Below are 25,910 nucleotides of genomic sequence, written 5' to 3' on the forward strand. Positions count from 1 at the left end.
CATAGCGTCGGTCCACCCAGGCTAAGCGAGAAATCCTCAAATTGACATTGCCTCCTACGAACGAGTATACAGCGATCGTCAGCCAGCAACAACGAAAAATCGCAACCAGTACGTACAGCATCATGTTCTCCTACGCGATGTATTTGGTCTATGGATTACGAGCTAACATACCCTTTTTTCTGCGATTTTACAGTGCAGATGTAGGTCTTCCTGAGCCGTTCGGACCAACCCAGTGCCCATTTGCCCAACCTCATCCCATTCATCGACACGATATACGCGGAACATCCGGAAAAGCCATGACTGACAAGTTTCGATCAATAGTTTCGTCAAGACCCTGACGGGTAAGACCATTACCCTCGACGTCGAGTCGAGCGACACCATCGACAACGTCAAGGCCAAGATCCAGGACAAGGAGGGTATCCCCCCTGACCAGCAGCGCCTGATCTTCGCCGGTAAGCAGCTTGAGGATGGCCGCACTCTGAGCGACTACAACATTCAGAAGGTACGCGAATTCTCTATCGGACGACGACTTGGTTTCGTTTCTTTATGCGCATGGGGTATTGCCGGAAGATGCGGGTTGTTCGCTGGATTGCTGGATTGCTGGACTTGGTTTCCGGATCCTCCGGCAGGAAACGTCTGCGCTAGGAGATCGTCTGGATTGTTATGGAGGATATACGGTTATTGAGAAGGATGTGTTTGGCTGACCGGATGCTTTTGCACATATCTAGGAGTCCACTCTGCACCTGGTCCTCCGTCTGCGTGGTGGTATCATTGAACCCTCCCTCAAGGCTCTCGCTTCCAAGTACAACTGCGAGAAGTCCATCTGCCGCAAGTGCTACGTACGTCTTTGTCCCGATCGCTCGACCCGACATGTGACCCGTTACTGGGGACGCTCGCCTTGAAGTCTTTACTAACTCTATCCCTGGATAGGCCCGTCTTCCTCCCCGTGCCACCAACTGCCGTAAGAAGAAGTGCGGTCATACCAACCAGCTGCGCCCCAAGAAGAAGCTCAAGTAAACGATTACTATCTTGTTACGGTTTTTCCGCGTTGCTGGGGGAAAGAGATGCTCGGAGCTATGACGTGGTTGCTGCATGGGAGGTTTTAAAAGGCGTTGGAATGATGAAACATTATAGCCGAAGTCACATATTTTAGTTGACCCCTCTCGAAAGAAGTTGCGCAATCGAACATCTGTAAAATTCAATTTTGCTCTCTCGATGCTATGCCGCGGGAAATACGAGTACAGATTTGCGTTCAAAAAGAAACCATACAGAGACATATGAGACTGAGGTACAGATAACACGGGAAGAATGACGTTGTGCTGCCTGAGCCAACATCGTGCCTCAAAAGACACCGGGTAAACGTTGTAAATCGAACACATTCGGCCCTCTCAGATCAGAACATCCGTCGCTTGTCGTCATGGTCGTCATCATCGTGGTCCTTGCTCTTCTTGGAAACGGGACTTGCATGTCTGCACCTCGTTAGTAAATGAGCAGCTAATCCAAAACAGCCCGACTTACGCAAAGAACAAGATCTTGATAGCAATCGCGAAACCCGCATGAAGAACAATAACCAAGATCAAGAGGATCTTGCTCGTCTTCGCATCCGTAGCACTCAGAACAGGGTACAAGTTCCTCAGCAGGAAGAAGACTGTCCAGCCGAAGCCAACACCCACAAGAGCCCAGTTGAGCGCCGTGAGAGGGCTCCAGCTCACCAGCGCAACAGCGATCCAAACCAGATTCGAATAGCCGTATAACGCCCAGCATTCGATCAAGTCCGCGGTGGAGCTACCAAACCAGCGCAACGCACCCCACAGAGCGATGGGGATGACGCCCGTGTACCCATAAACCAACCCCGCAGCACCCGAAAGAAGCGTGAAATCGTATTCGAAATGCTTGTCGTTGTTGTTCGAGAGCCATTGCGAGATCGTGCCGGTCAGGAAGAGGATGACGACCACCGTTGTTGCGATCCAGAACGGACCGTACAGGTCCGCGTTACCTTCTAGGACATCGAGGAAGTTGGTGCGTGGGTACAGCGCCGACACGCATCGCCGTAGCACTTCGTTTGTATCGACGTCGAAGAACTGCGAGTAGTAGTGGATAGACCACCAGGCGTGTTTGGAGGGTGTGCCGCCGGGGGATCTGTCGCGGCCGCGGGAGGTGCCCGCGCCGAGGAAAGGAGCGGAGTCTTGCTGGACTTTTGCGCTTTGGGGGTCGTTTTCATAGTCTTTCGATCGGAGATATAACAGTCAGTGCTTGAAAGGTGGGGAAGTAGAGTTCCTTGCGAATTCGCCTTACTGGATGGGTGGAATTCGAGGTCTTCCTGGAGGTCGGTATGACCGAGGTCGCCCTAGAGCAACATTAGACCAAGTGTTCGCAAAGGTATGAGTATTGAAATCAATTTTACCTCAGCATCGACATCTACAACCACATCGTAACCCCGGTTTGCCATATTGGCTTTGTTCTTGTAATGAGCTGTTGTTGATCACGAATGGAGAGGTGCAGGAAATTAGAGTACACATCAGCTGTCAGGGCGCTGTTGTTAAAGCCACACACCAGCCACTAGCTACTGTGGAGACACCTACGTATGCGTATGCATCCTAGTCTTGGATGTAGAACAGTAGAAATGGCCTTTGACAGATTAATTTTCAAGCAAAATTATTTTGATTAATGGTACTATTGTACATACTCGCACATTTTCACGGTATTGAAACTCTTCATGTCTCCTCACATCTACTGTATCTCGTCGGCACCATAGTAAAAGCGCAGTCACATCGAAATCATAGGAAGCCACTTGCGAAGATTCGTTTTCAATCCAGCGAAATACGACCATAGGGGCGTATCGAACCCTTTCTTTCGGATCCAGATAGACATGACTCCGATGAAGATGGCGACTGCCACCGACCCGACCGTCCTCCTGTGATGCCACAAGAAGGTGAGGGCCTTTTCTCTTAGTTCCTCGTTATGCAGTTGTCGTACTTGTTTCTCGAGCAGTCGTATCGCTTCGTCTCTGGTTTGCTTATTGAATGGGTCCCGCGAAGATTTTAGCACACTGTGCTGAGAGATCCTCTTCCAAGCCCCGAAAGGCAAAGACTCAGGTGGGTAATCATTAAACAGTTGCATAGCGCTCGATATGAGGCTATCCAGATCTAGAGGCTGTGGTAATTTTGAAAGAGTAAAGTGCAACATCTCAGGTTCGTCTGCAGGAATCTCCAGCAGCTCCTTCTTGCGTGAGAGTATGATCGCTGCGAAGAGGTAGATAGACACGACAGGCTCCGTAGCCAAGAGGAAGTCAAACAGTCGTGCAATGTCGCTGTACTCCTGGATATCATGGGCATACAATGTGAGTGTTGCTGCAAGGGCAAAGAATGGTTTTATGCCTCCGAGGTGCTCCCGCAACGCCGGATCAGCTTTCTCGATAATCGCGGGGATAAGCTGCAAATGCTTCAGCGCAGGGGAGAGAGACGGCAGCATATAGTCCCTAATTCGGAATAAGGAGATATTGGTCACAGCTGGGGCTGCCTCCTTTTCACCAAGAACCAGAAGTAGTACTTGCACGATATCATGGTACCCCTGGAAGTAACAAAGCATCGGGTATTTCCGAAGTACTCCCCTGATGAGAATTGACAATTCATCCTTCTTCAGCAACAGTTCATCCTCAGCGCCTATGAATAAGTTCAGCCAACGATAGCGAGAATTTGCAGGTCCTGAGAGTTGTACATTGAGGATAGTACACAAACGACCGGTTTACGTCCAGTTGGACCTGGTCTTCATCTCCATGCGAAGGCAGGTGTTCCCAAGATGCGAAATCTGAATCTTGTACATCTCTGTCGCTTCGAAGAAAAATGGGCCCTAGTTTGATGTTACCAAGATATTTTACATCCGTTCATTATAAACTTACAGGCTAATCGCCTGAGGTCATCGTTCAAGAGACCGCCCTCAGAGGTCGCATACGAGACGAGAGCATCTAAATCACGTAAATCGCATGCTTTTCGAACCGCTTCCTCTTTCTTGGACCGAGCGATATCCTCATTGTCTGAATCCAACACCGTTCCTGTAGGATCGCTTCTAGGTACTCCTTGTTTTTCGTCCAGGGTTCCTTCTGGCTGCGTAGTGGAAGAGTCATCCATTTCGGCAAATGGACGGATGAAAGCTCGCTCCTTAATAGGAGGCACAGAATATCATCTCTTAACAGATCGAGATAGGGTTGTGGCATCAAATGCCTGCCAAGATAAGAAGTGCACTTCTTGCGTTGTGTCCTGTCTGCAGGGTTAAGACAGGCTGGGTATTACGCAATGAAGATGAGCCTCCTGAATTGGAAACGAAACATTGTCATAAGCGAGGATATTTACTTTGGTAATTCCTGGACAACACCAACGATCCGTCTATAGGATGATGAACAGCACCAAGCGCGCATCTGAAGGCAGTAATCAACGTAGGCTCCGAGTTTCGTTAAGTTGATGCGCGCAGCCAGAAATGGCAAACCTGCCGGCCTCAGGCCGCCATCATGGGATGTCCCGTGATTTGATTGAACCATCCACCGCCCAAAGAAGGAAAGGGAACAGTTACATATTGCTGAGCTCTGACGAGAGCGGAACTGTGAATCTCCTTTTAAATCTCCCATCTAAAGATATTGGCATTGGTTTCGGTCTATGCTATCACGGGTTGACTGTGGCTTAGCTGTGGAAGGAGCAGAGACGCCGGGTTCCTCCGTACAAGCCACAATAGTGGTGCAACTACAAGGAGGGGCATAGGATAGGATACTGACTATTCTTCGGCAAATTAGTAGTGGCAATTGAATTGCTGCAAGCATCATCTGAGTCACAGTTGCAGTCCCTTCAAAGGGCGTTCATCAACCTTTCCTGGTCGGTTTCATCGTTCTGACTTAGGATCCGAGAGTAAAAGTGAAGGGTGTTATTGCACTCCACATATAGTTTTGCTATACTGTGACTGCTCCAAGCTCCCCTAGCGGACTCAAAATGGGACCAGGCATTGAGACTACTCTGGCTCGTGAACAAAGGCACCTACTTGACTACTAAACTCTGTGCGAGACTTAGCGTTCCGTGAGAGTCTTCCATTCACCTTCATATCATTGCCAGCATCGTTGTCGCTGGAGATTTTGTCGAGTCGCCATGTCCCTTCCACTGTCTGACCGAGGTTTTGATGCTTCTAGCAAGCGACAGGATATGGATCAAATGGATATAGAGCAAGAAGGACCATCAACTACGAAACCCATGGCTGGGTTGCTCTCACAGACGCTGGTATCCAGCCCCATCATCCAATTAATTCTACCAGCGCGCTTGAGAAGCAAGCACCAAAATGATGTTGTCTTTGTTGGCGAAAGGCACATACAAATCAAAGAAGCGCTATCAGGTGTCCACTTGGAAGACGTCAATTCAAAATCCGACTTCGATTCCTACATCATGGCAGCGAAGGTCATCAATGTGAGCACAGAATTACCTTGGGAGGCCCAGATGAAGCTGGCAGCCAGCAAAGCAGCTGTCACGGATCCTGGATCGCGGCAAGAACTCCCACCACAAATAATGGTTCTCAGTCTTGCATCGAGAGAACTAGTCTTCCTTTATTTTTCGTCAACGAGCGGCCACTTCATTCACCATCACCGACCTTTACCAAATGATGTCAGTACATTCGAGAGATTTGGGCGGAACATCGCGGTGGAGCCGCGGTAAGTCTTATCTCGATACTTGCAACCACCCGTCTAATGGATTGAAAAGGTCCCGTGCAGTAGCAGTCAGTGCTTCGGCCGATTATTTTGGAGTATTCATGTTGAAGAAGCCGCCTGTTCTCCAGTCACAGATGGCTTCGAGTCACTTGGATCCGATCACAGAGGTATGCACCTCAATGCAGCGCTCGATATTCATTCCGGATTCTCACCGCAGCAACACTTCTATAGGAACGCTTCTTCCGGGTAGAAGGCGACATCCTGTTCATGGAGTTCTTGTACCCGAAAGCCGAAGATGGTGATAAAATTATCCTGCTGCTCTTGGTCTCACAGAATCAGGTGACGCAAGCTATCTGCTATGAATGGCACGCAGACGAGACGATACGACAAGCGTCTCCGAGAATTACAAAGAGGTTCCTTCCTCCTGAAGACACGTTACCCACGATGTTGATTCCGTTGACCAAGACATCCTCCTTTATGTTAATCACAACGACTTCAATGGCTGTCTACAAGAATAGGCTTGACCCACGAAGACAGCCCAGTCGCTATCCTCTTCCTGTGCCTGATCGCGAATCTAAAAAAGCACCCCTGTGGACGCGTTGGGCAAGGCCATTGCGCAATTGGTCGTATAACCAGCGACACGACGACATTTACCTTTGCCGTGAGGATGGTAGGGTCTTTTACCTGGGAATCGGCAACGAAGGTGAACTGGAAAATCAAGCACATCTGGGGCAACTCTGCTGCGACGTCGACGCTGCATTTGATATCCTCGATATTGGTCATGAAGGTGGAGACCTCCTTTTGGCCGCTGGGACCACAGGAGACGGTGGCCTTTTTGTTCAGAAGGCTCGTGACGAACCTCGATGTGTCCAAAAATTCATCAACTGGTCCCCAGTGACGGATTCCGTTATTGTAAACTCTGGCCAGGATTCGTCGTCCTCAGACACAGCCAGAGACCGATTATTCGTGTGCTCCGCGTCCTCCTATGGGCGAGGTGCAATATTCGAACTTCGGCATGGCTTGGAGGCACAGATTGGCTTGGTCGTCTCCCTTGAAGAATTGTCAAGCACGAGGGATATTTGGACAATGTCGGATGACATAAATGGAGGTGTTTACTTATTGATCTCCGATCCCGTCTCCTCTATTCTTCTGTATCTGTCTGCGGACTTCGGGGAAGAGATGTGTGCTATAGACGAAGCAGATTCTGGGTTAGACTTTAGTACCCAGACCTTGGCAGCCGGATGCACCAGCTCCGGCGTACTCGTCCAAATCACTGAGAAGGCGATTCTTCTGGGTACAGCCAATGAGTCCACTCTGAGGACTCGCTTTGAGTTTGGCTCTGACCAAAGTGTTGCTGTTGCTGCGGTCCACAGCTCGGCATCATTAATTGCGTCTGCTGTGCGAACACGACATGAGATGCACCTCTCTCTCAGGAATATTAACATTTCACAGGACCAGCTTCACTTATCCGAGATTGGTCAGCCTTTACGATTACCCCATGAACCTGTCTCCATTCTCATTGAGGTTTTGGGCACCTTTACTCTCATATTTGTTGGCACTGGCAATGGGAAAGTCTTGATGTACAGCTTCGAAGACTCAGCCATGCTCCTGTCAGAAGTTTCCGTTGATGTAGAAAACGGGGACGACCTATCGAAAGCAATCGAAAGTCTTGCTGTAGTCGCCATTGACACCGACGGACCTTCCCAGAAGTACACAATACTCTGTGGGTTAAGAAGTGGTATTTTTGCCCCTTTTGAGATGACGTTAGGCCATGGTGACAAGAAATGTGCAATTGGTACGTTGAATCTGACTTTGAATCTCAGAGCTTCGCTAATAGGCGTATTCTTTTTTCCTAGAGGTCAAACCAGCGAGCCGCCGACGAATTGGGAATACTTCTGTCAAGATACAAAGTAGGGGACACTTCGCTTTGTTGACCTGTGGACATGGGTTCTGGCAGGCGTCGTGTTCACGGAAAGACGGCGTATTAGACCCTAACCTTCACTTGCAGAGGATATGGGTCACCGATCAAAATAACGTAAGACTACATTCCCATCTTCAACTCCCACGCTTCTCCTGACATTTTGTAGCCTGCGTATCATCCAGGAAACGTCCACAGTTTCGCCATGGCAAAGATCATTGATCCAAACATCGATGGCGAATCCGACACCTTGTTCTGCATCGCCGACGGTCAGCTCTTGATTTGCACACTGGATCACGCAGCGAAGACAGTTCCTCGAAGGATTGATCTACCTGGAAGCCCAAGCAAGTTAGCTTATTCCAACTATCTGAGAAGCCTGATTGTCGCGTACACTCGGGCCGAACTCGACACCGAATCTGATCCTATCAGAAGACTGACTCGGCCTTTCATTGAGTTCGTGGAGCCGGATACGCAACACGGAGTCTCAAAGGCCGTTGACGTCTCTGAAGACGGTTACTCGGCGTGGAGACCTCACGGAGCGGCTGGGGAGAAGATCAGTTGTATCTTGGAATGGACACCTAAGAAAGGTGATGAAGAATACCACTTCATTGTCATCGGAACAGCTAGGAAACAGCAGCAAGAACGGGGACGAGTCATTTTTCTACAAGCGTCCCGCAGCTCGTCCGACTCCTCGAGGATTGAATGCTCCGTGAAATATATCCATAAATTTGAGAGTCCTGTTTATGCGATTGCTCCATACGGTGATTTCACATTGATGGTCTCGACGGGTCATGAGATCGTACCATTGGAGCCCAAGCTGTCACAGACACGTCGTGTTCGAGCAGCGAGGTACCCAATGCTTTCCCCAGCGATTTCCTTAAGCTGCCATGAACCTTATGTATACATGTCGACATCGAGGGAGTCCCTGATGGTGCTCAAATCCTCCGAAGACAGATTGCTGCTCCATGCTTACGATCGTCAGAAGCATGATGGACTCTCTCATATTCACATTGGTGGTGAGTTTAATTTGACGATCACCACTAGCCGAGGCGGTCGAGTCAGCATACTTTCAGAGAATGGTATCACGGACAACGACAAGATGATGCCGGTTGCGCTGTGTGAAGCACATCTTCCCTCATCCGTGATGAAGCTCAGCTCAGGATCTAAACCATCCCCATTCTCTCGCTCATCCCAGGTGTACTATGGCACTGCTATGAACGGGATAGCATACCGCTTTTTAATCCTAGATGAGAAAGAGTGGCGCTTGCTACGTCTACTTCAGAATCTCTGTATTAGAGATCCAATACTATGCCCTTTCACGCCCAAAAGGAAACGAAGACGCAACCCGGCGACGAATGGCATCGCAGAGCCCCAGCCCTCACACATGCACATCGATGGCGATATACTGAGTCGCCTCGCGATGCGTGGTTCGGATTATTTGACAAAAATGTTGACGACCCAGGACTTTGAAGACGCAGCCTTTCCAGAAAACGGCACTGCTCAAGCCACTCTGGAGCTATTCACTGAGCTGTCCAACAATCTGCTGGGAGAATCCCCTGACCAAGTCGAAAAGGTCATGAGATGGTTGGAGAAGGCCGTTCAAGTGGAGTTCTGAATATGACAGAGACAGCATATTCAATGCATCCAGTTATGACCTTTCTCGAATTGTTGGGAAGAGAGCGCTAATCGTCTTCTTGTGTAATAGTAGCAATGAAAGCATTCTCATAATTCGATACATGGAGAGCATAGATAGATTCAACATAGTAACTTTGGAAGCCCTGAGTAGATGAAATCGTATTAGCCTTGAATAAAAGGGACTCGAACTTTCAGACACAAAGCACAATCTATTGCTCTGCTGGCTGTCATTGATGGTGGCGAGTAATGGCAGTGTCGTGCCACCAACTGGCGGCGATTCGGCTCGCATAACAGGAGTCCCCACCAAACCAACCCAAAATTCTTATTATTTCTCCAAGAGCACCCGACCGCCGCTCGAGTCTTATCAACCACCAGAAGAGGGGGGAAAAAAGTGGTTCTCTGTATTCACCGTCTCTCTTTTTCATTTCTCTCGTTGAGGAGATTTTCCGGCCGGCCATCTTTTTTCGCCGCCGCTCCTCGTGGTCAGATTCAATCGGTTGCCGCGGATCGCTGCTCGGAGACATCGATATTGTTCGTGTGCCCGCCACTGCTCGTTTACGATTATTGCAACAACAAAGGAAATCGCCTTTATACTAACTTTTTAGGTCTTTAGGTGATTTTTATCGATTCATTGCACTCACTACCCCGATCGCTCCTATCATTGCAACTTAGAAAATGGCGCCAAAGAAGAAGGGAAACAGAAAGCAGGATGACGACTGGGAGGCCGAGCTGGGAGAAAGTATCACTCCCGTCAGTGAGCAGCCTAAGGAGGAGTCTACTGCAGACGCCGCCCCCGAAGAGGATGGCATGGGTGGCGGTCTCCTCGCTGCCCTGAGAAAGAACAAAAACAAGAAGGCCAAGAAGGGCAAGCCGGTCAACGATTTCGTCGAGGGCGAGGATGCGACAGAGCAGGCGAATGGTGATGTCGTCGATCTCTCCAGCAAGCAGCCTGAGGAAGGTACATTCGACGAGGAGGACGTTTTCGCCGGAAAGAAGAACCAGAAGCCTGCGAAGGCTACACCTCCGGCCCCGGCTTCAGTCGAAGGCGATGGCGAGATCCGCGTGAAGAGTAAGAAGGAGAAGGAGAGGGAAAAGAAGGAGAGAGAGAAGCAGCGTAAGAGGGAGCAGGTATGTGTTGTGTCTGGTGCACTATTGCCCCCTGCAAATTATGTGAGTACAGTGCTGATCTAGAATATCTGTATAGGCCTTAAAGAAGAAGGCTACTGCTCCCGAGCCCAAGGCCGAGCCTGCCAAGGCTGAGAAGAAAGAAGAGGCAGCACCCGCCGCTGCTGCTCCCACACCTGCTGCCGCCGCTCCTGAGGCGCCTGGCAAGAAGAAGAAGCTCCCCGCCCATCTTGCCGCTATTCAGAAGCAACAGGAGGCTCTCCGGAAACAACGTGAAGAGGAAGAGCGACGTTTAGCTGAAGAAAAGGCCGCGGAGGAGGAGAGACTGCGCCGCGAAGCCGAGGAAGAGAAGAAGAGGGAAGAAGCTCGCCAGCGGAAGAAGGAGAAGGAGAGGGAAAAGAAGGAGCAGCTCCGAAGGGAAGGAAAGCTTCTCACCAAGGCCCAGAGGGAAGCTAAGGAGCGCAATGAACTTCGCTTGAAGCAGATGCTTGCAGCCGGTGTGGGTAAGGTTGCTGGTCTCGAGGAGCCGGGAATCGAGAAGAAGAAACCCGTATACGACAACAGGAAGCGAAAGGGTCTCAAGAAGCAGGAGGAAGACCTCGAAGCTGCTGCTGCCCGTGCTCGCGCTCAACGTGAGGCTGAGGAGGAGCGACGCAAAAAGGAGGAAGAAGAGAAGAAGGCTAAAGCTGAGGCTGAGGCTGCTGCTGCCGCCGCCGCCGCCGCTGCTGCTGCTGGTGACGAGGAGAGCGAAGTGGATGATTGGGAGAAGGCTGCTGAGGCCGAAGAAGACGTGAAGGACAGCTGGGATGCTCCTTCTGAGGACGAGGGAGAGAAGCCAGCCACAAACGGCGCGGCCAAGCCCGCAGCTGCACCCCAACAGAAGGCCGAGGTGCATGAGTCCGAATCCGAGGAAGATTCAGAGGATGAGTCGGAATCCGAGTCAGAAGATGAGGAGAAGTCTGCCGCGAAGAAGGCTATCGCTCAAAGAAAGGCCGAAGCTGCCGAGCGGAGGAAGAAGCAGCATGAGGAAGCATTGGCCGCTCGTTCGAAGGACAATCTGCGTTCTCCTATTTGCTGTATCCTTGGACACGTCGATACCGGTAAAACCAAGTTACTGGATAAGATCCGACAGACCAACGTGCAAGAGGGCGAAGCTGGTGGTATTACCCAGCAGATTGGTGCTACATACTTCCCGGTGGACGCTTTGCGCCAGAAGACCGCTGTGGTGAACAAGGATGGCAAGTTCGATTTCAAGATTCCCGGTTTGCTGGTCATCGATACTCCTGGTCACGAGTCTTTCTCCAACTTGCGTTCGAGAGGTTCATCTCTCTGTAACATCGCCATTCTGGTTGTCGATATCATGCATGGTCTCGAGCCTCAGACTTTGGAGTCCATGAGATTGCTTCGGGATCGCAAGACTCCTTTCATTGTGGCCCTGAACAAGATTGACCGTCTCTATGGCTGGAAGAAGATCGACAACAACGGCTTCCAGGACAGTTTGGCCATGCAGAGCAAGGGTGTTCAGAACGAATTCCGCACCCGTCTTGAGCGCACAAAGCTTCTCTTCGCCGAGCAAGGTTTCAACGCCGAGCTCTACTATGAGAACAAGTCCATGGCCCGCAATGTCTCCCTGGTTCCCACTTCCGCTCACACCGGTGAGGGTATTCCCGACATGTTGAAGCTGTTGACCACCCTGACTCAGGAGCGTATGACCAACTCGCTCATGTACCTGTCCGAAGTTGAGTGTACTGTTCTCGAAGTCAAGGTTATTGAGGGTCTTGGTACCACCATTGACGTTGTCCTTTCGAACGGTATTCTCCGTGAGGGTGATCGAATCGTGCTCTGCGGTCTAAACGGCCCCATAGCAACGAATATTCGAGCATTGCTGACACCAGCTCCCCTTAAGGAACTCCGTCTCAAGTCGCAGTATGTTCACAACAAGGAGGTCAAGGCCGCTCTTGGTGTCAAGATCGCTGCCAACGACCTCGAGCATGCCATCGCCGGTTCGCGGTTGATGGTTGTTGGACCTGATGACGACGAGGAGGATATTGAGGAAGAAGTCATGTCCGATCTGGAGAACCTGCTGAGCAAGGTTTCCCGTGACCAGCGTGGTGTCAGTGTCCAGGCTTCTACCCTTGGTTCTCTCGAGGCTCTGCTCGAGTTCCTGCGTGTCTCCAAGATCCCTGTCGCCAACATTTCCATCGGTCCTGTCTACAAGCGTGATGTGATGATGTGTGGTACCATGTTGGAGAAGGCGAAGGAGTACGCTGTCATGCTTTGCTTCGACGTCAAGGTGGACAAGGAAGCGGCTGCATACGCAGAGGAAGTTGGCGTCAAGATCTTCACGGCCGACATTATCTACCACCTATTTGATGACTTCACCAAGCACATGGCAGAGTTGACCGAGAAGAGAAAGGAAGAGAGCAAGCTGCTCGCTGTCTTCCCTTGTGTGCTCAGGCCCGTTGCTGTTTTCAACAAGAAAGACCCCATCGTCATTGGTCTGGATGTTATTGAAGGCAGCTTGAGAATGCACACGCCAATTTCCGCTGTGAAGACCAACCCCACTACGGGTGCTAAGGAGATCATCGATCTTGGCAGAGTGTAAGTTTACTTTGACCCCGATTTGACGTTCCTATTGCTAATCAGGTCCATGCAGTGTGTCTATTGAGCGTGACCACAAGCCGATCCAGGTTTGCAAGAAGGGCCAACCTTCCGTCGCCGTCAAGATCGAAGGAGCCAACCAGCCTATGTACGGCCGTCAACTGGAAGAGAAGGACACCCTCTACTCGCACATCTCCCGTGCCAGTATCGACACCCTCAAGGAGTTCTACCGTTCCGACGTATCGATGGAGGAATGGGCTCTTATCAAGAAGCTCAAGCCCGTGTTCGACATTCCTTGATTGAGTTCGTCCAAGGTGTGACAGTCCTGCTGGAAGCCCACAATCCCACATGCTCCTGGTTGCTTGAGGTTATCAGACATGGTTTGATGGCAACTACGGCACAGACGGCACCATTGTATGTAGCGAGTTCCGTGGTGGTTCTTCAAAGGAGGCTACTTGGGCTTGTGGACAATTAGCATTTGCTTCCTCAACCTGGGGAGGCTTTTATTTTACCTCATCAACGAAGCGCAATGATCTCCGCAGGAAGAAAAAAGTCAAAAAGTGCTAGACTTGCATGGAGAATGACGATGACTTTGATTTCCCAAAAGCGATATATGCCTGTATATGACATGAGTTGATATGGTCTGTATCTTGTCATGTTTCTGTTATAATGATATTTTCTTTTGAATGAATTCCCTTTGGTCTATATCTTAACCCATAGTATCAGTAAGTGCATAGGACATATCTTTAGAATGTAGACCGACAATCCCTCCTAGGCCTACATCGCAACAGCATCAGTCAGTAGTCAATCGCAGTTTGGTAAACAGCTCATCAGCACCCCTATATACAGTATCTTGACAGGGTAACCCAAGTACATCGACATCGCTACAGTCAACTACTACATAGCACGCCCTACTCATGTTCGGGCCCCTCCCACTTCTCCGCTCTCCCCCCCTTATCAGCCCAATCCAACCAACTCCCCTCATACACCCCAATTCTGTCCGGGTTATACCCCGCCTGCACCGCCAACTGCGCCGCCGTCTTGGCCCTCACGCCCGCCTTGCAGTAGAAAATGATATCGCCCTCTTCCTCGATCCCAGGCTTCGGGAACCCAAAGCGTGTCTCGAACTCGTCCGGCGTCAGAAAGAGCGCATCGGGCTGCGAGGCTAGCGGGACGGCTACGGCGGTGGGGATGATACCGGTGGAGGTGAGTTCAGCTGGCTCGCGGACGTCAACGAGGATGAGTTTCCTTTGCGGGCTTGCTGGGGGTGATGGGGGTCCGGTAGGGTCGGATGGGAGGGCGGCGTTGATCTGTAGAAGTCATTTGTTAGCGTTGAGTCTGTTGGTGCAGCGGCTGTTGGGAGGACAGGGCATACGTCTTCGAACTTCCAGCTTCGGAGTGGCTTGGTTGTGTTGTGGTTGATGCGGCGGATGGTCTGCTGCTGGTGTGAGAGATGCTGTTTGATATTGCTCGATGCGAGCGCGAGCCTTGCGGTTTGGGGCCTCGGCGCTGTAGAGTAGCTTCGCGGGCTGGCCGGTGAGGACAGAAGGGCCGTTACGGCGGCGTGGGGGATCGCTTTCTGGGAGGTTTGCTTTGCAGTACGTGCTGCGAGAGCGGCGATGGGACGCCGGATTGAGAGTACCGAGGCCATGATTGTAGTGATCTATTGTCTTGAGATGGTTGTTAGCGATGGTTCTCCGCGCCGATAAGAGAGGTTCACCGCGGGGGTTTCTCGCTTAGTCATTCTTGCATATCTAAAAACAAATCACAAAGAAATAAATATAAGCTTACCGAACGGATAATCAATTTCTCAAGCTGACTCACGCAGATAGATATCCGGATGTGCGAGATGAAGCTATCCGATTGATGTACTCCGTAGCTCGGCTTTCTGGCACCGGGTTCGGTGGGTGATGTGATGTCAATCTTCCGCAATATCACCGCCTACCGCTTCAGACCCAGAATCTTGCTCGGCTCAATGAATGGTTGTAGTAGGATGTTGAAGCGCATTGGACTTGATTTCTAGTTTTTATGACCATTACTTCCCCGGATGAGTATTTGAATTGGTTTCTTGCTGCTGTCTTGCGGCAGGAGTCCTAGATGTTGTGCGCCGTCGACATCATTGAATACGGCTTGACCTTGCAACGGAAATGTATATACTCCCTACCGTTAACGTAACTGCCGTCCAAGCTACTAACACCAATGTAAAGTGTACGTACGACGAAATGTGGGATGATGAACCTGGCAGCAGTACTAAAATAGTAGGTTAAACTTAACATTGAAGACTACTTGTGCACTTGCGTCAAATTGAAACGATCAATGGCTGTCGCAGGTAGCTCACCGCACAGCTCATGGTCCATGACGCCTATCATGCTGAACATGCTACTGAAATTGCACATTGGTCTGAAAAAGCCAATCAGCATTGACAACAGAACTCATACATATGTAGGCAAATCTATTTACAACCAAATGCGCCTCGAGCACAAGAGTGCTCGAAACCAAACATGACAAGAATGGAGAATCTGGATAATTAATATTACTAAGTAGCATAATCTAAAGATGCCATTGCTTCAGCTTTCTGACTGAAGCAGACGATTCCGCATGAATCGCGTCATATCATATACCTTCGGGACTCCTTGAGCCCTGGGATAAGCATGGTTCGTCAAGAAGAATGCCGAACATCTCCATTCCTGGCATTCTTCCGCAATTTGATAGACCCAGTGACTTTTGTATGGAATAATAGAACAATTGAATGGAAGAAAGATGTCCTCATCACTCTATCTCCAGGATAGAAACAGACGCCGGATGATCATCAATTGGCCGTTCATGCTTCGCAGAATGCCAGCGAATGCAGTGTTGCTGACGGTGTCGACCAAGACATCAAGGCTAGACCACGTGAGTGATGAGAGAGATCATGCACGGGGACGGAATGTGAGGTGGCAATCGTCCTAAAACCGAGTTAGAGTGCATAGCAGACAGAAAAGTGGGTGAATATCATACCTCTGGGAAGATTGTGGCAAACACCTTGATGTCCTCAGACTGGGGAGTGGGAGCGTGCTCCCAATCCATTTCCAGACTGGCCTTTCCAATCATTGCAATCAAGTTCAGCTGAGCATATGTTTGACCCAGGCAGTAGTGGGGACCGGTGCCGAAAACCAAAAAGTTTTTGGCTTGCTTTTCGGCATCGCCAGTGATCCAGCGGTCCGGGTCGAAAGAGTCGGGATTAGGGTACGCCTCTGGGTCGTGGGTGGCAGGCCACACCGATGGAATGATCATGGAACCCTTCGAGACGGTGATGGAGTCGGTAATTGGGAAATCCTTCTTGACCAAGTAGGGAACCATGATAACGGGCGGGCGGTAACGCAGAGTCTCCCTGACGACAGCACGAGTGTACTTCATCTCGTCGACCAGATCCATAGTGAGAGGAGCATTGATATTGCCGTTGCGCACGCGCAAGTTTTCTTCTCGGATCTTCTCAAGAACGTCGGGACGATCGGCCACGAGTTGGAACAACCAGGTGCAAGCCGCACTGGTGGCGTCTTGCGAGGCGAACAACAAAGTGAAAACAGTCTGGGCGATCTCGTAGTCGGTGAACTCACGGAGCAAGTGAGAAGGCTTCTCAGAGTCTTCCACAGGGAGTCCCTTGGCAATCTTCTCGTTGTATTTGGCAGAATCCTGCTGAGCCTTGACCCATGCGTCCATGATACAGGTGACCTCTCCACCAGCGGCCATATGAGCCTTGCTCTTGGCAGCACAGTTGGAAAACTCTTCGAGAACCATATCCGACGCCTTCTTTCCGTACCAGGCCTTGGTGAAGGGGAGGATGAACGGGAAGTTGACCAGCTCCAAAGCGGCCGTAATCATGTAGTAGTCATCCGCAATCTTCTTGATGGCCGCGTCAGTCATATAGTGACCGACGAAGGTGCGGCAAGAGACCGCACACATGAGCTCACGGAACTCGGGCATCCAAGGCTCGGGCTTGTAATCGTTGGCCTTGGACTTCTCCAGGAAATGCTTGTAGTACTTGTTGTAACATTCTTCCATAACGGGGAGGTAGGAAGACAGAGCCGAGCGGGTGAAGAGACCGTTCAATCCCTTTCGGAATTCAACGTGCTCCTTGCCATCCAGAAACACCCAGTTGTCCGGGCCCAGGAGCTTGTGCGCAATGTCTACCACGCAAGGCTTGACGTAAGCTGGCGAATTAAAGATCTTACGCGACATGTCGCGAGTGGACGCAATGACGACGAACCTACAAGGCGATGCTGTCAGAAACAAGCTCAGAAAACGGAGGGAAATGTAGTTTCCCGTTCAGGGTGATGTCTATATCTTACTTGTGGAAGACGGAAACGCAGCTCAACTCGCCGCTGTCCCATTTTGCCTTGTATTCGTGAAACTTGGGGTTCACAGACTGGAGGAAAGGTCCCATGAAAGGCAATTTGAAGGTTGGCCCAACAAGGGAGCCCTTGAGATAAAAGTATCGCACTGTACCCGGAGAAAATCAGTCATTTTGTCCAGAATATCATGTGCCGGTCTCGTCGCAATAGAGACGGGTCGGGTCCTGCTTACGCTGGTCATAGATAACAGCTGCAAAGAACAAAGTCGCCAGAGCCTTCCAGAAAGTGAAACCATTGAGAACTGCAGAGAGAGAGTCGACGTTGTAGAAGAGCTGAGGAGAGATTGTGGCATCAGCCGAAGGGGAGACAAAGCTCCCGTTGACGTTGGCCATGTCGAATAGCACGCGGTATAGGAAGGATGGAGGAGGGAGATTGGCTTCACACCCAAAAATTCAGGGAGATGTAGTTATCATAAATAATTATTAATAAATCCGCGGGAGGGGGAAAAGAATCCCAATTTCTTTTATGCTAGGGAAATTAGACGCCGCGGATAGGACGGTTCCCGGTACGGCGAGGCCTAAGCGACCAGATATGCAGTTTCCTTTGAACGAGTACGATATCTTGGTACGGAGTAGGCTACCTAGAAGGGATTGAAAATATCCAAATTACGGAAAGGACCTAACGGAGTACGTCGTATGGATCATCATCCTCGTTGATAAAAGGTCGCGTCCAAAGAGAGGGCAGGGCGTCAGGATCCAAACCACCGTGCTTTGTCATTTTACTTTTTTTTGCTTTACCCCTGAGACTGTAAATGATCCGCAAACCAATCATAAAATACGATGTCTGTGTGACCGGAAGACCAAAGTCCCCATTCCGTTGGCGTATCACGCCAAGACGATGGGTTTTTAAGGGAACCAATAGTACCATACCCATCAGACCAATACTGGCGCGGCGCATAGGTATTAAATTTGAATATCTGTACATGGTACGGAGGTACTGCGACGACTACTGAAATAAGCTAAATGTAGACATATGAAATGCGGAGGTCCGGTAACACTAAGTATGCCCTGCTTGTTCGCTCTTTGCAACTTCACATGTATGTTCACATCGCAAGTTTGGTAGGGAGGATCTCGCTGTCTTGAAATGGGATGGGCCTTCAGCGCCCTTTGAGTTGACATAACGGGCTAGAGCGCGTGCCCCAGATACCCATAGTAAGTTGATAATAACAGTACAATTAAGTTGCATTGAAATCCACCTCAAACTAGCAAAGCTTATCTACGTAGATAGTAACTGGAGATCAATAGACTTGACGAAGGCAAGGCTGTTCAAGAAGCCTAACCATTGTTCAAAACTTCCATGAACGTAGATTGGCTTGACGAACATCCAACAGTAAGTATTTTATGACACAGATCAACAAATAAGTTAACTTATCTACCGGAACGTGCTGACCTAAGTCCAATAAAAATCACCCTTAAATCAGGCGCAAGGCTTCCCGTAGAAGCTTACCATATTTATTTAGTCGGGGTAGTACAGCCAGGAGTTTCGTCCAATCGACAATCATGCGATAGCAATGAGATTGGTCCAGTGTAAGCCACTTCTAGGCCCTTGCAGAAGGAGTATTCGGGGACTGTATTCGAGTCATCTTGTCACCAGGTGCCTAGTTTATTGGTATTTGACAGCTGATTCGGCTGTTACGCTTCCGGGGCACGTGTCCATCGGATCGCTTCTCTTTTATATGGGACTACTCTAAAAGACACCTAAGGCACCAGCCTAGAACCTCAGGGTTCTCCTGTAATTCTCCTGGGCAATAATGCAAAAGCGAAGTGTTAAAAGTAACATCGTTACTTCATACGCCAGATCTTTTCGACTTCCATGATAGCATCTCATCTCAGCATTGGTCGCTGCATGGGTTCCCTTCATTTCAAATACTCTCATAGCAGTGATGACTGCGCAAATAATATGCAGGTATTCTCTTGAGCACCGGTGATCAAGTGCCAAAGAAAACAATGATATGCAGCAGGTTCGCCCTTATATCAGCGCCCAAACCCAAACCAGCCACGTCGTCCTCCCTTCTTCTCCTCTGTTCCTGTTTCCATGGGGAGTTGGGCCTCTTCTTGAGCGTGTGCACCTTCTCGAGGATAGTCGATGTAATTCCATGCCACATCGAGGAACAGTGGCTTGACCGGAATGGGCTGCATTTTAGGCGGATAGGGGACGAGGTTACTCAAATCCACATTATCACCGGAAAACTCGTGCAGGCGTTCTATCACCGGGCGCTGGTTTCCTGTCTGAGGACCTTCGGCTGCCATCTTCTCCAAGGTGACGAGACCCCGGTACTGTGCGACAAGACCTTGCAAAATCGACCCGAGAGCTTGAACCTGGCTGTGCGAGACATCCAGCCTTAATGGCTCGTTTGACAGTTGCGATGACTGGTCAGACACTGTCGATTGAGTGGTGAGCTGCATCGCTTGCGAGTAGAGTGCAAGAGCGTTCTTCGAGTTTCCAAGGTAGCAATGAGACTGCGCAATAGACAAACATCTGTGGCATAGTCAATTAGCATGAATTGTAACGGCCAGCGAAACTCGATATTCATACCTCAAAGCACGGAAGTAGCAGCGTTTGGCTTCCAGCTCTTGCACAAAGGTGGAGTCCGCAGCAACACCAGGTAACTCCAGGATGAACTCGATGCTCTGCAAAATAGAGTCATATAGCACAACCTTTTCGCGTAGCCTTGTCAACTTCTTCCCAGTCGACTCCTCCCGAATTGCGCCCTTTCCCCTCTTGAGGCCCTCGGCTTTGTCAGTTTCAAAGGTCATGCCGTCGTTAGCACCGCACAGAACCCGGTTACGTCCGATTCTCCATCCCACCAAGGCATAGTTGACCGCGGTACGAGTGATTTGCAAGCTTTGCATTCTCTTATCGCTAGGCTCCACCCCTTCATTAGCTAAATCATCGATGGCAGTCTTAGTAGCGTCGACTGCGTCCTGGCTGGCAATGATAACACTGTCATAGGCGGCAGCTTTGTCTTTTGACGAAGCCGACTTCCCTTCCACATCCGCAAGCCAAGACTTGAGACGCGATTCTGCCGCAGCTGCAGAAGCAAGAGCCTGCGAGATTGCGGCATCTTCCAGAGTAACAGTCCGCGACCTCCAAGTGATACTCTCAGGTAGCTGCTGGATCTCTCCGTCGGCAGTCTTTCTCGTCCCTGCAATATCCTCCTTGAGACAATCGGGATCCACTCTTTCCACTTCCGACCGGATGTTTGCATCGGATGGGAAGTACTGGATCGCTAAAGAGGACAGAGGCCTTGATCGGGGAAGCTTCATCTGATAGGCTGCGTATCTGATACTGGGATCAATAGTGCCAGTGAGAAGATCCCGGAATGCATCTTTTCTGTCCTCTCGGCTAAGTGTCGTATAGATAATCCTTGAGACAGCATAGCTCTGAATGCATTGTTCCCATTTCCGCTTCTCCAAGTATAGGGCGCCCAGAAGTGAAGCAAGGTAAGCACGGGCTTCAAGGATGTCGGTATCAGTAGCACCGGAAGTTGCTTGATCCTCTAACAGAAGGACCAATTGCTGAGAGTAGCCGGATGCCTTATTCAAACGAGACACAATATGACGCCTGGCCGAACCTGCAATTCCTTTCGCTGAGGGGTCGGCTGAATGCGTGGATTTCATGTGCATTGCTTGTGCCCAAGCTCGCTCAGAGCTGAGAAGAAGGACATGTACATATCTTGGGGACAGATCCGTCAGTATGTTTCAGCATTATTTCTTTAGCCACACCCGAGCATATTGGAGGACACATACGCCACATTGCTGCTAATATCCTCTGCAGTGACGGGAGGTTTGGCAGTATATTTACGACCTTTAGGAGTAGTCTGGCCGAGCTTCTTGCGGAGTTTGTGCAACCTGCGTGTTGTGTGCGCCCGGTAAGCGTTGTAGTCTCCGGCGAGGAGGACGTCCTCTCTCTGTTTGAAAACGAAATCCGTAATTTCCATATTCACTGAAAGCAGGCCACCACACAGACAGAGGTGGTCGGGAATCGTGGTCGCTTGGAATCGATGTGGATAGTCCAAAGTGCGGGTGGGTAAGCGGGCGTGGTCAGATCTCGGCCAAACGAATGCCCGGCTCATTTTGCGGGAACTTCTTTTGCTGCATCGTCCAAGCTCATATGCCCGACCCGTCAAAATTTCGTCTGCTGCAAGCATCACATCATATCACTCACAGAATACTCTAAACCTGCATCTTGATACAACAGAATTGATTGAATTACCGATAAAGAATTGCCCTTTCTCTTTTTTCTGGTTCCGTGGCCTCGTCGGTGGTAATTTCGTGACCTTCCTGCATCGTTCAATCATTCTCGATACGATCGTTCAGCTGGGAGCTTTGCGAAGACTCGACACATCGGCTGGCTTGTCGTTCTCTCGGCTTCTTGAAGGGCTTGATTCAGATATGTTACGCTCTTCAGTTGAAAATCGGTGATTTCAGGGTTTGGCACCGCGACTTTTCAGGGTAATGCTGGAACGGGCTGCCGGATGCCTTGAGAACGCAGGTCGGCGTTTCTTCCGGGATTCCAAAGGGGCACTTCGGAGTCGAAGATCTTGGTATCCTCATTTCGCGCAGAGCAATGGCACAACTGCGGAGGCTGCACATCTGCCACACTCGGCCTCCAAAACATCAGACCACCAGGATTCGATAATCTCCGTCTCTTGGAAGGCGAGGCAAGCAACTGCCGATCCATGGACCCCTGTTCTCGATTTCCTGTATCCTCCACGTACCCAGGAATTTGCTGCATCGCTCTTGTTACGCCCGCCCCGGAGACTTGCCCTACGACGCAAGAAGAAGCTGATACCTGCTCTCACCAGGGCTTACACATCGGTGGCTGCGAGCCTCTACAAGCCCGTCGTTCCAGATAAACCTGTGGTGGATCTTGATACAAGGAGGGCGAATCAACTCGAACGAATTCGAGCCAAGGAAGAGCTTCGGTCAATTCTCAATGAAAGTAAACCGGGTATCTATGGAGACTATGACAGGGCGTGGGACCTTTATGAGACAGCTCGCCGACCGAAAGATGTGAGTCCGGCTTTCTTGGCTCACTTGAGTAGGTCGACACTGTTGCGCAACAATCTACGGGCTCAGTGGGTGTTTCGGAGAATCTATCCTCGTGACCGTTCCGCCGAAGATTATCTGCACTTGGCAAAGTCTTACTTGGCTGTCGGGAAGCCTGATGAGATACACAGAGTTTCCAAAGACGCGAAAGGCGGGGGCGGCGATGTTCTTTGTTGGGCCCTCGCTTTTTCGCATTTTGTCAATAAAGCAAATTGGGACTCTGCTGAGAAGTTTTGGAATGCGCGGCCGCCATCCTCGGAGAAGGCGTTGCTGCGTGCAGTCGCTTCTGAGCTGGATGACTCTAACCTTCCGACGAAGCTTTTCGATCTCGCTAAGGTATTGAGGAGTCAGGAGACCTCGATGTCCTGGAGTGGTCTTGTCCACTTTCTCCTGGACTATGCTTTTTCAAATTCCCGAGTCGCGGCGGACGTATCGACAGAAAATTTCCTTCTTCTATTGAAGGAGTACAATCTACTGGGGTTTCTCACCGCGCAGCATTATTTCCGCCTGATTCGGACTCTCCAGTCCTCCGACGTTCGCTCTACATTCACGAAGTCAATTGTGGTGTACCGTAATCTTCGCTGGCAGATGGAACAGGAAGTGCCTCCAGCAGATCTTCTGGGCGCTTTTTTGCGGTGTCTGGCTCATTTCGAAATCACAACTGGGATACATTATTTCCTGGGTGAATATGCCCGTTTCCACGGCCAGCCATCCATTGACGCATACAAAAACGCGCTCATTGTGTTTTCAAGAGCCGGAGATGTGGAAAATACCGACAGCGTTTTTGAACAGCTTGTGATGCATCACGGGAAGCCCTCGAGCCGAAGGCTTTTGACTCCGCTCCTTTACGTCCATGCCAGGGTTGGCGATGTGACGGCGACGCGTCGCCAATTCGAGAGAGTATCAAAGGAATTCGGTCTGACGCAGAACACTGTGTGTTGGAACATCCTCCTCACTGCGTATGCCAATGCAGATGACTTCGCAGGAGCCTTCGCTACCTTTGACAAAATGCTTGAGGAGGGTGTCCAGCCTAACTCTCATACTTTCGGAGCGTTGATGGGACTCTGTGCAAACAGAGGGGATATAGACACTGTCCGTCAGTTGCTCGAATTAGCGAAGAGAAGCCCTGTGCGGATCACTACGCCATTACTTGATACAATCGTTGAAGCCTATTGTAACAATCGGGAGCTTGAAAAAGCTGAGAGTGTTGCTGAGACCTGCCTTGGTCTGGATGTCAAAGGGTCTCGAGTGAGGATGTGGAATGTGCTGCTTTGGAACTATGCATTTCGCATGGACTTGGAGTCTATTTCAAGAATACGTTCCCGCATGGATTCTGCTGGAGTGCAACCTGACGCCATGACATATGCGGCTCTCATGCTCAGTTTGGTGCTGCGAGGGCAGACCGATCCCGCGCGCCGAATTCTCAGAACGCTTCATCGAAGCAATCACATGTACGCCACAGAATTTCACTATGCCATCATCTTGTATGGCTATGTGAAAGAGCGGAACCGAGACATGGTTCACATCATTTTTCGCGAGATCAAAGAACGTTTCAAGCGTCCTGGATTCACTTCGCGGCTTCTAGTTCTCAGAAATCAGCTGCAACGTGATTTGGAACTTATCAAAACTGGTGGACGGGCAGTCAGTGGTGCCAACGTTCGGTTAGAGAACGCGGAAAGATTCCTTGCCGAAACAATCGCCGATTTCGACAAAACCAATATGGCGTCAAAAGAACCATTGCCCGGCGCGGGCAGACTACCAATCACCCAAGCCTTCCCTGCTATGTACTATGAATACCTCATCACGGCATATGGCACTCGGGGAGTTTTCCACAGGGTCAAAGAACTCTTCGATCAATTCCTCCGCGACAGAAAATCCTCCACTTCTGAACGGCCCGCCTATGATGTGGCGCCCCTTCGTCTCGTTTCTGCACTGATGCTTACTTATTTGAAGTCAGAGCAGTATAAAAAGGTTGAAGAGTGTTGGCAAATTACGTTCCCCCGTGTCGTCAAGATGGCTACTCAGCCTGACCTGGATGAATGGCTGGCCGATCGCTTGCTACGCGCTGAAGAGACTGAGCAACCCGATTATCCAATACCAAGCCCTGTCAACTCCCACAAGAATGTTCTTCTGAGCTCGGACAAGCCGGACATATTTGCTTTAAAGCCGCCGTCAATCTTGCCGGCATGTCGATTCCTGCTGTCGCGACCCCTCTCCCTGTACATGCGATCATTGGCGTACCGGAACGAGACCTGGAAGATACCTCAAGTCGTAGCAGAAGTACAGAAAGCAGGATTTCCTCTGACAACTTTCAATTGGTCTACATACGTGCAGATGATGGCTTCTTCCGACAAGCCTTCTGACCAGGTTGAGGCGTTCACTGTCTTTGAGCGCAAGTTCATGCCTAACTTTCCTGGATGGAATAATCTTCGCCGGGGTTATGGAGTGAAACCACCTGGCGTACCTTCGACCATTGATGTTATGGAGAACCCGAGACGTGCGAAACCTCCTAACATGCTCGGCAAAGAATCTCGACGCTACTGGAGCAAAATTCAGCCTGACTTCATGCAACCTACATATGTCTCGATGGTCTATCTGGCGTCCGCATTACAAGCGTTCCGGGAGAGGAGTATCTTTGACGGAGGATTGGAGGTCGGAACTCTCTTCAAAGTTGCGCCTAAAACTATTGCAGCCATTGCGGACATGCCGTACCTTCGTGAGAAGTTCCAAGGTGTGTTACTTCGGCGTCGTCAGGAGCAAGGTGACAAGAAGGGAGACTCTGGAGATCGTGATCATTTTGTGTGGACCGGTGGCATCCTTGGTGTTGGTGGCAAACCGAGGTCTCCAACAGCTGTTGAGCAGTCAGCGATGGAAGCAGACCAAGAGGAAAATGCTTCGGCCAGCGCGCGGCCCCAGCCAGGTGTGATCCACGACGAAGCACCTGATGCCACAAACGCTCCCGCTGTCGAGACGGAATTATTCCCTGAAGACGTGTCCGCGCGTAACGCTAAGAGCATAGATCCGCAGGATCAGTTCGATATCGAGGCAGAAGCGCTCCTTGGATCCAGACGCGCTCTGCTAGAGGCGAGCGAAGCATTGCTGGACAATGAACACCGCGCTTCAGCGGATGAAGGCGATGAAACAGACATGTCTGCCTTGATGGACGATTTGGCAAACCCAGACGAAGATGCGCCCGAATCAGCAGACGGGCGACAGCAACAAGAACCGCCTACCAAGCATCGAGGCCAGCCAGAGCAGGAGCAGCACAACAGCCGTATGGCGCAGGATGGATAGTTTCTTTTCACTTATCCTGTTTTGGTCAATCTTGTATATCAGAACCTATGATTGTATATTACTACCTATAGACATATATATCGACTTTTTTAGGACATTTGTATAAAATGGGTGGCTTCTGATAATGAATGACTGTAATCATATCTGCTACCCAGGAAACCATCACGTGACCTTATACTTTTGTTGAGTCATTAAGCGACCATTCCGCGAACGCG

At 50.3% G+C, this 25,910-nt stretch overlaps 9 protein-coding genes across 9 annotated transcripts, besides 2 other annotated features; 4 read left to right on the forward strand and 5 right to left on the reverse strand.

Annotated features, from left to right (window-relative positions):
- Positions 1 to 122: 122 nt before the first annotated feature.
- On the forward strand, positions 123 to 1,017 carry NFIA_020680 (ubiquitin-60S ribosomal protein L40 fusion protein; the record flags this gene model as incomplete). The annotated part of the gene is made up of 4 exons (XM_001265256.1): positions 123 to 139; positions 322 to 502; positions 729 to 839; positions 931 to 1,017. 4 exons carry the CDS (start codon positions 123 to 125, stop codon positions 1,015 to 1,017), a joined length of 396 nt encoding a protein of 131 aa, XP_001265257.1.
- Positions 1,018 to 1,393: 376 nt separating this feature from the next.
- Positions 1,394 to 2,449, reverse strand: NFIA_020690 (Yip1 family protein; the record flags this gene model as incomplete). Its single annotated transcript, XM_001265257.1, has 4 exons — positions 1,394 to 1,469; positions 1,519 to 2,224; positions 2,296 to 2,347; positions 2,405 to 2,449. 4 exons carry the CDS (start codon positions 2,447 to 2,449, stop codon positions 1,394 to 1,396), a joined length of 879 nt encoding a protein of 292 aa, XP_001265258.1.
- Positions 2,450 to 2,766: 317 nt separating this feature from the next.
- Positions 2,767 to 4,127, reverse strand: NFIA_020700 (TBC domain-containing protein; the record flags this gene model as incomplete). The annotated part of the gene is made up of 3 exons (XM_001265258.1): positions 2,767 to 3,662; positions 3,718 to 3,849; positions 3,899 to 4,127. The coding sequence occupies 3 exons, from the start codon at positions 4,125 to 4,127 to the stop codon at positions 2,767 to 2,769; spliced, it is 1,257 nt and encodes a 418-aa protein (XP_001265259.1).
- A 1,104-nt stretch (positions 4,128 to 5,231) lies between these two features.
- Positions 5,232 to 9,213, forward strand: thtA (the record flags this gene model as incomplete). The annotated part of the gene is made up of 4 exons (XM_001265259.1): positions 5,232 to 5,683; positions 5,733 to 5,847; positions 5,912 to 7,475; positions 7,784 to 9,213. 4 exons carry the CDS (start codon positions 5,232 to 5,234, stop codon positions 9,211 to 9,213), a joined length of 3,561 nt encoding a protein of 1,186 aa, XP_001265260.1.
- Positions 9,214 to 9,908: 695 nt separating this feature from the next.
- NFIA_020720 (putative mitochondrial translation initiation factor IF-2) lies at positions 9,909 to 13,258 on the forward strand (the record flags this gene model as incomplete). The annotated part of the gene is made up of 3 exons (XM_001265260.1): positions 9,909 to 10,361; positions 10,438 to 12,959; positions 13,015 to 13,258. The coding sequence occupies 3 exons, from the start codon at positions 9,909 to 9,911 to the stop codon at positions 13,256 to 13,258; spliced, it is 3,219 nt and encodes a 1,072-aa protein (XP_001265261.1).
- Positions 10,699 to 10,767: a repeat region.
- Positions 11,056 to 11,092: a microsatellite.
- Positions 13,259 to 13,870: 612 nt separating the features above from the next.
- On the reverse strand, positions 13,871 to 14,610 carry NFIA_020730 (rhodanese-like domain-containing protein; the record flags this gene model as incomplete). Its single annotated transcript, XM_001265261.1, has 2 exons — positions 13,871 to 14,269; positions 14,335 to 14,610. The coding sequence occupies 2 exons, from the start codon at positions 14,608 to 14,610 to the stop codon at positions 13,871 to 13,873; spliced, it is 675 nt and encodes a 224-aa protein (XP_001265262.1).
- Positions 14,611 to 15,868: 1,258 nt separating this feature from the next.
- On the reverse strand, positions 15,869 to 17,682 carry erg5 (C-22 sterol desaturase erg5; the record flags this gene model as incomplete). Its single annotated transcript, XM_001265262.1, has 4 exons — positions 15,869 to 15,904; positions 15,957 to 17,205; positions 17,288 to 17,438; positions 17,523 to 17,682. 4 exons carry the CDS (start codon positions 17,680 to 17,682, stop codon positions 15,869 to 15,871), a joined length of 1,596 nt encoding a protein of 531 aa, XP_001265263.1.
- Positions 17,683 to 19,323: 1,641 nt separating this feature from the next.
- On the reverse strand, positions 19,324 to 21,290 carry NFIA_020750 (signal recognition particle subunit SRP68; the record flags this gene model as incomplete). Its single annotated transcript, XM_001265263.1, has 3 exons — positions 19,324 to 19,828; positions 19,886 to 21,025; positions 21,100 to 21,290. 3 exons carry the CDS (start codon positions 21,288 to 21,290, stop codon positions 19,324 to 19,326), a joined length of 1,836 nt encoding a protein of 611 aa, XP_001265264.1.
- Positions 21,291 to 21,807: 517 nt separating this feature from the next.
- NFIA_020760 (putative translation regulator (Cya5)) lies at positions 21,808 to 25,695 on the forward strand (the record flags this gene model as incomplete). The annotated part of the gene is made up of 1 exon (XM_001265264.1): positions 21,808 to 25,695. One exon carries the CDS (start codon positions 21,808 to 21,810, stop codon positions 25,693 to 25,695), a length of 3,888 nt encoding a protein of 1,295 aa, XP_001265265.1.
- Positions 25,696 to 25,910: the final 215 nt, after the last annotated feature.

The sequence above is a fragment of the Aspergillus fischeri genome, genomic scaffold (assembly GCF_000149645.3).
Source record: "Aspergillus fischeri NRRL 181 1099437636249 genomic scaffold, whole genome shotgun sequence".
NCBI classification, from domain to species: domain Eukaryota; kingdom Fungi; phylum Ascomycota; class Eurotiomycetes; order Eurotiales; family Aspergillaceae; genus Aspergillus; species Aspergillus fischeri.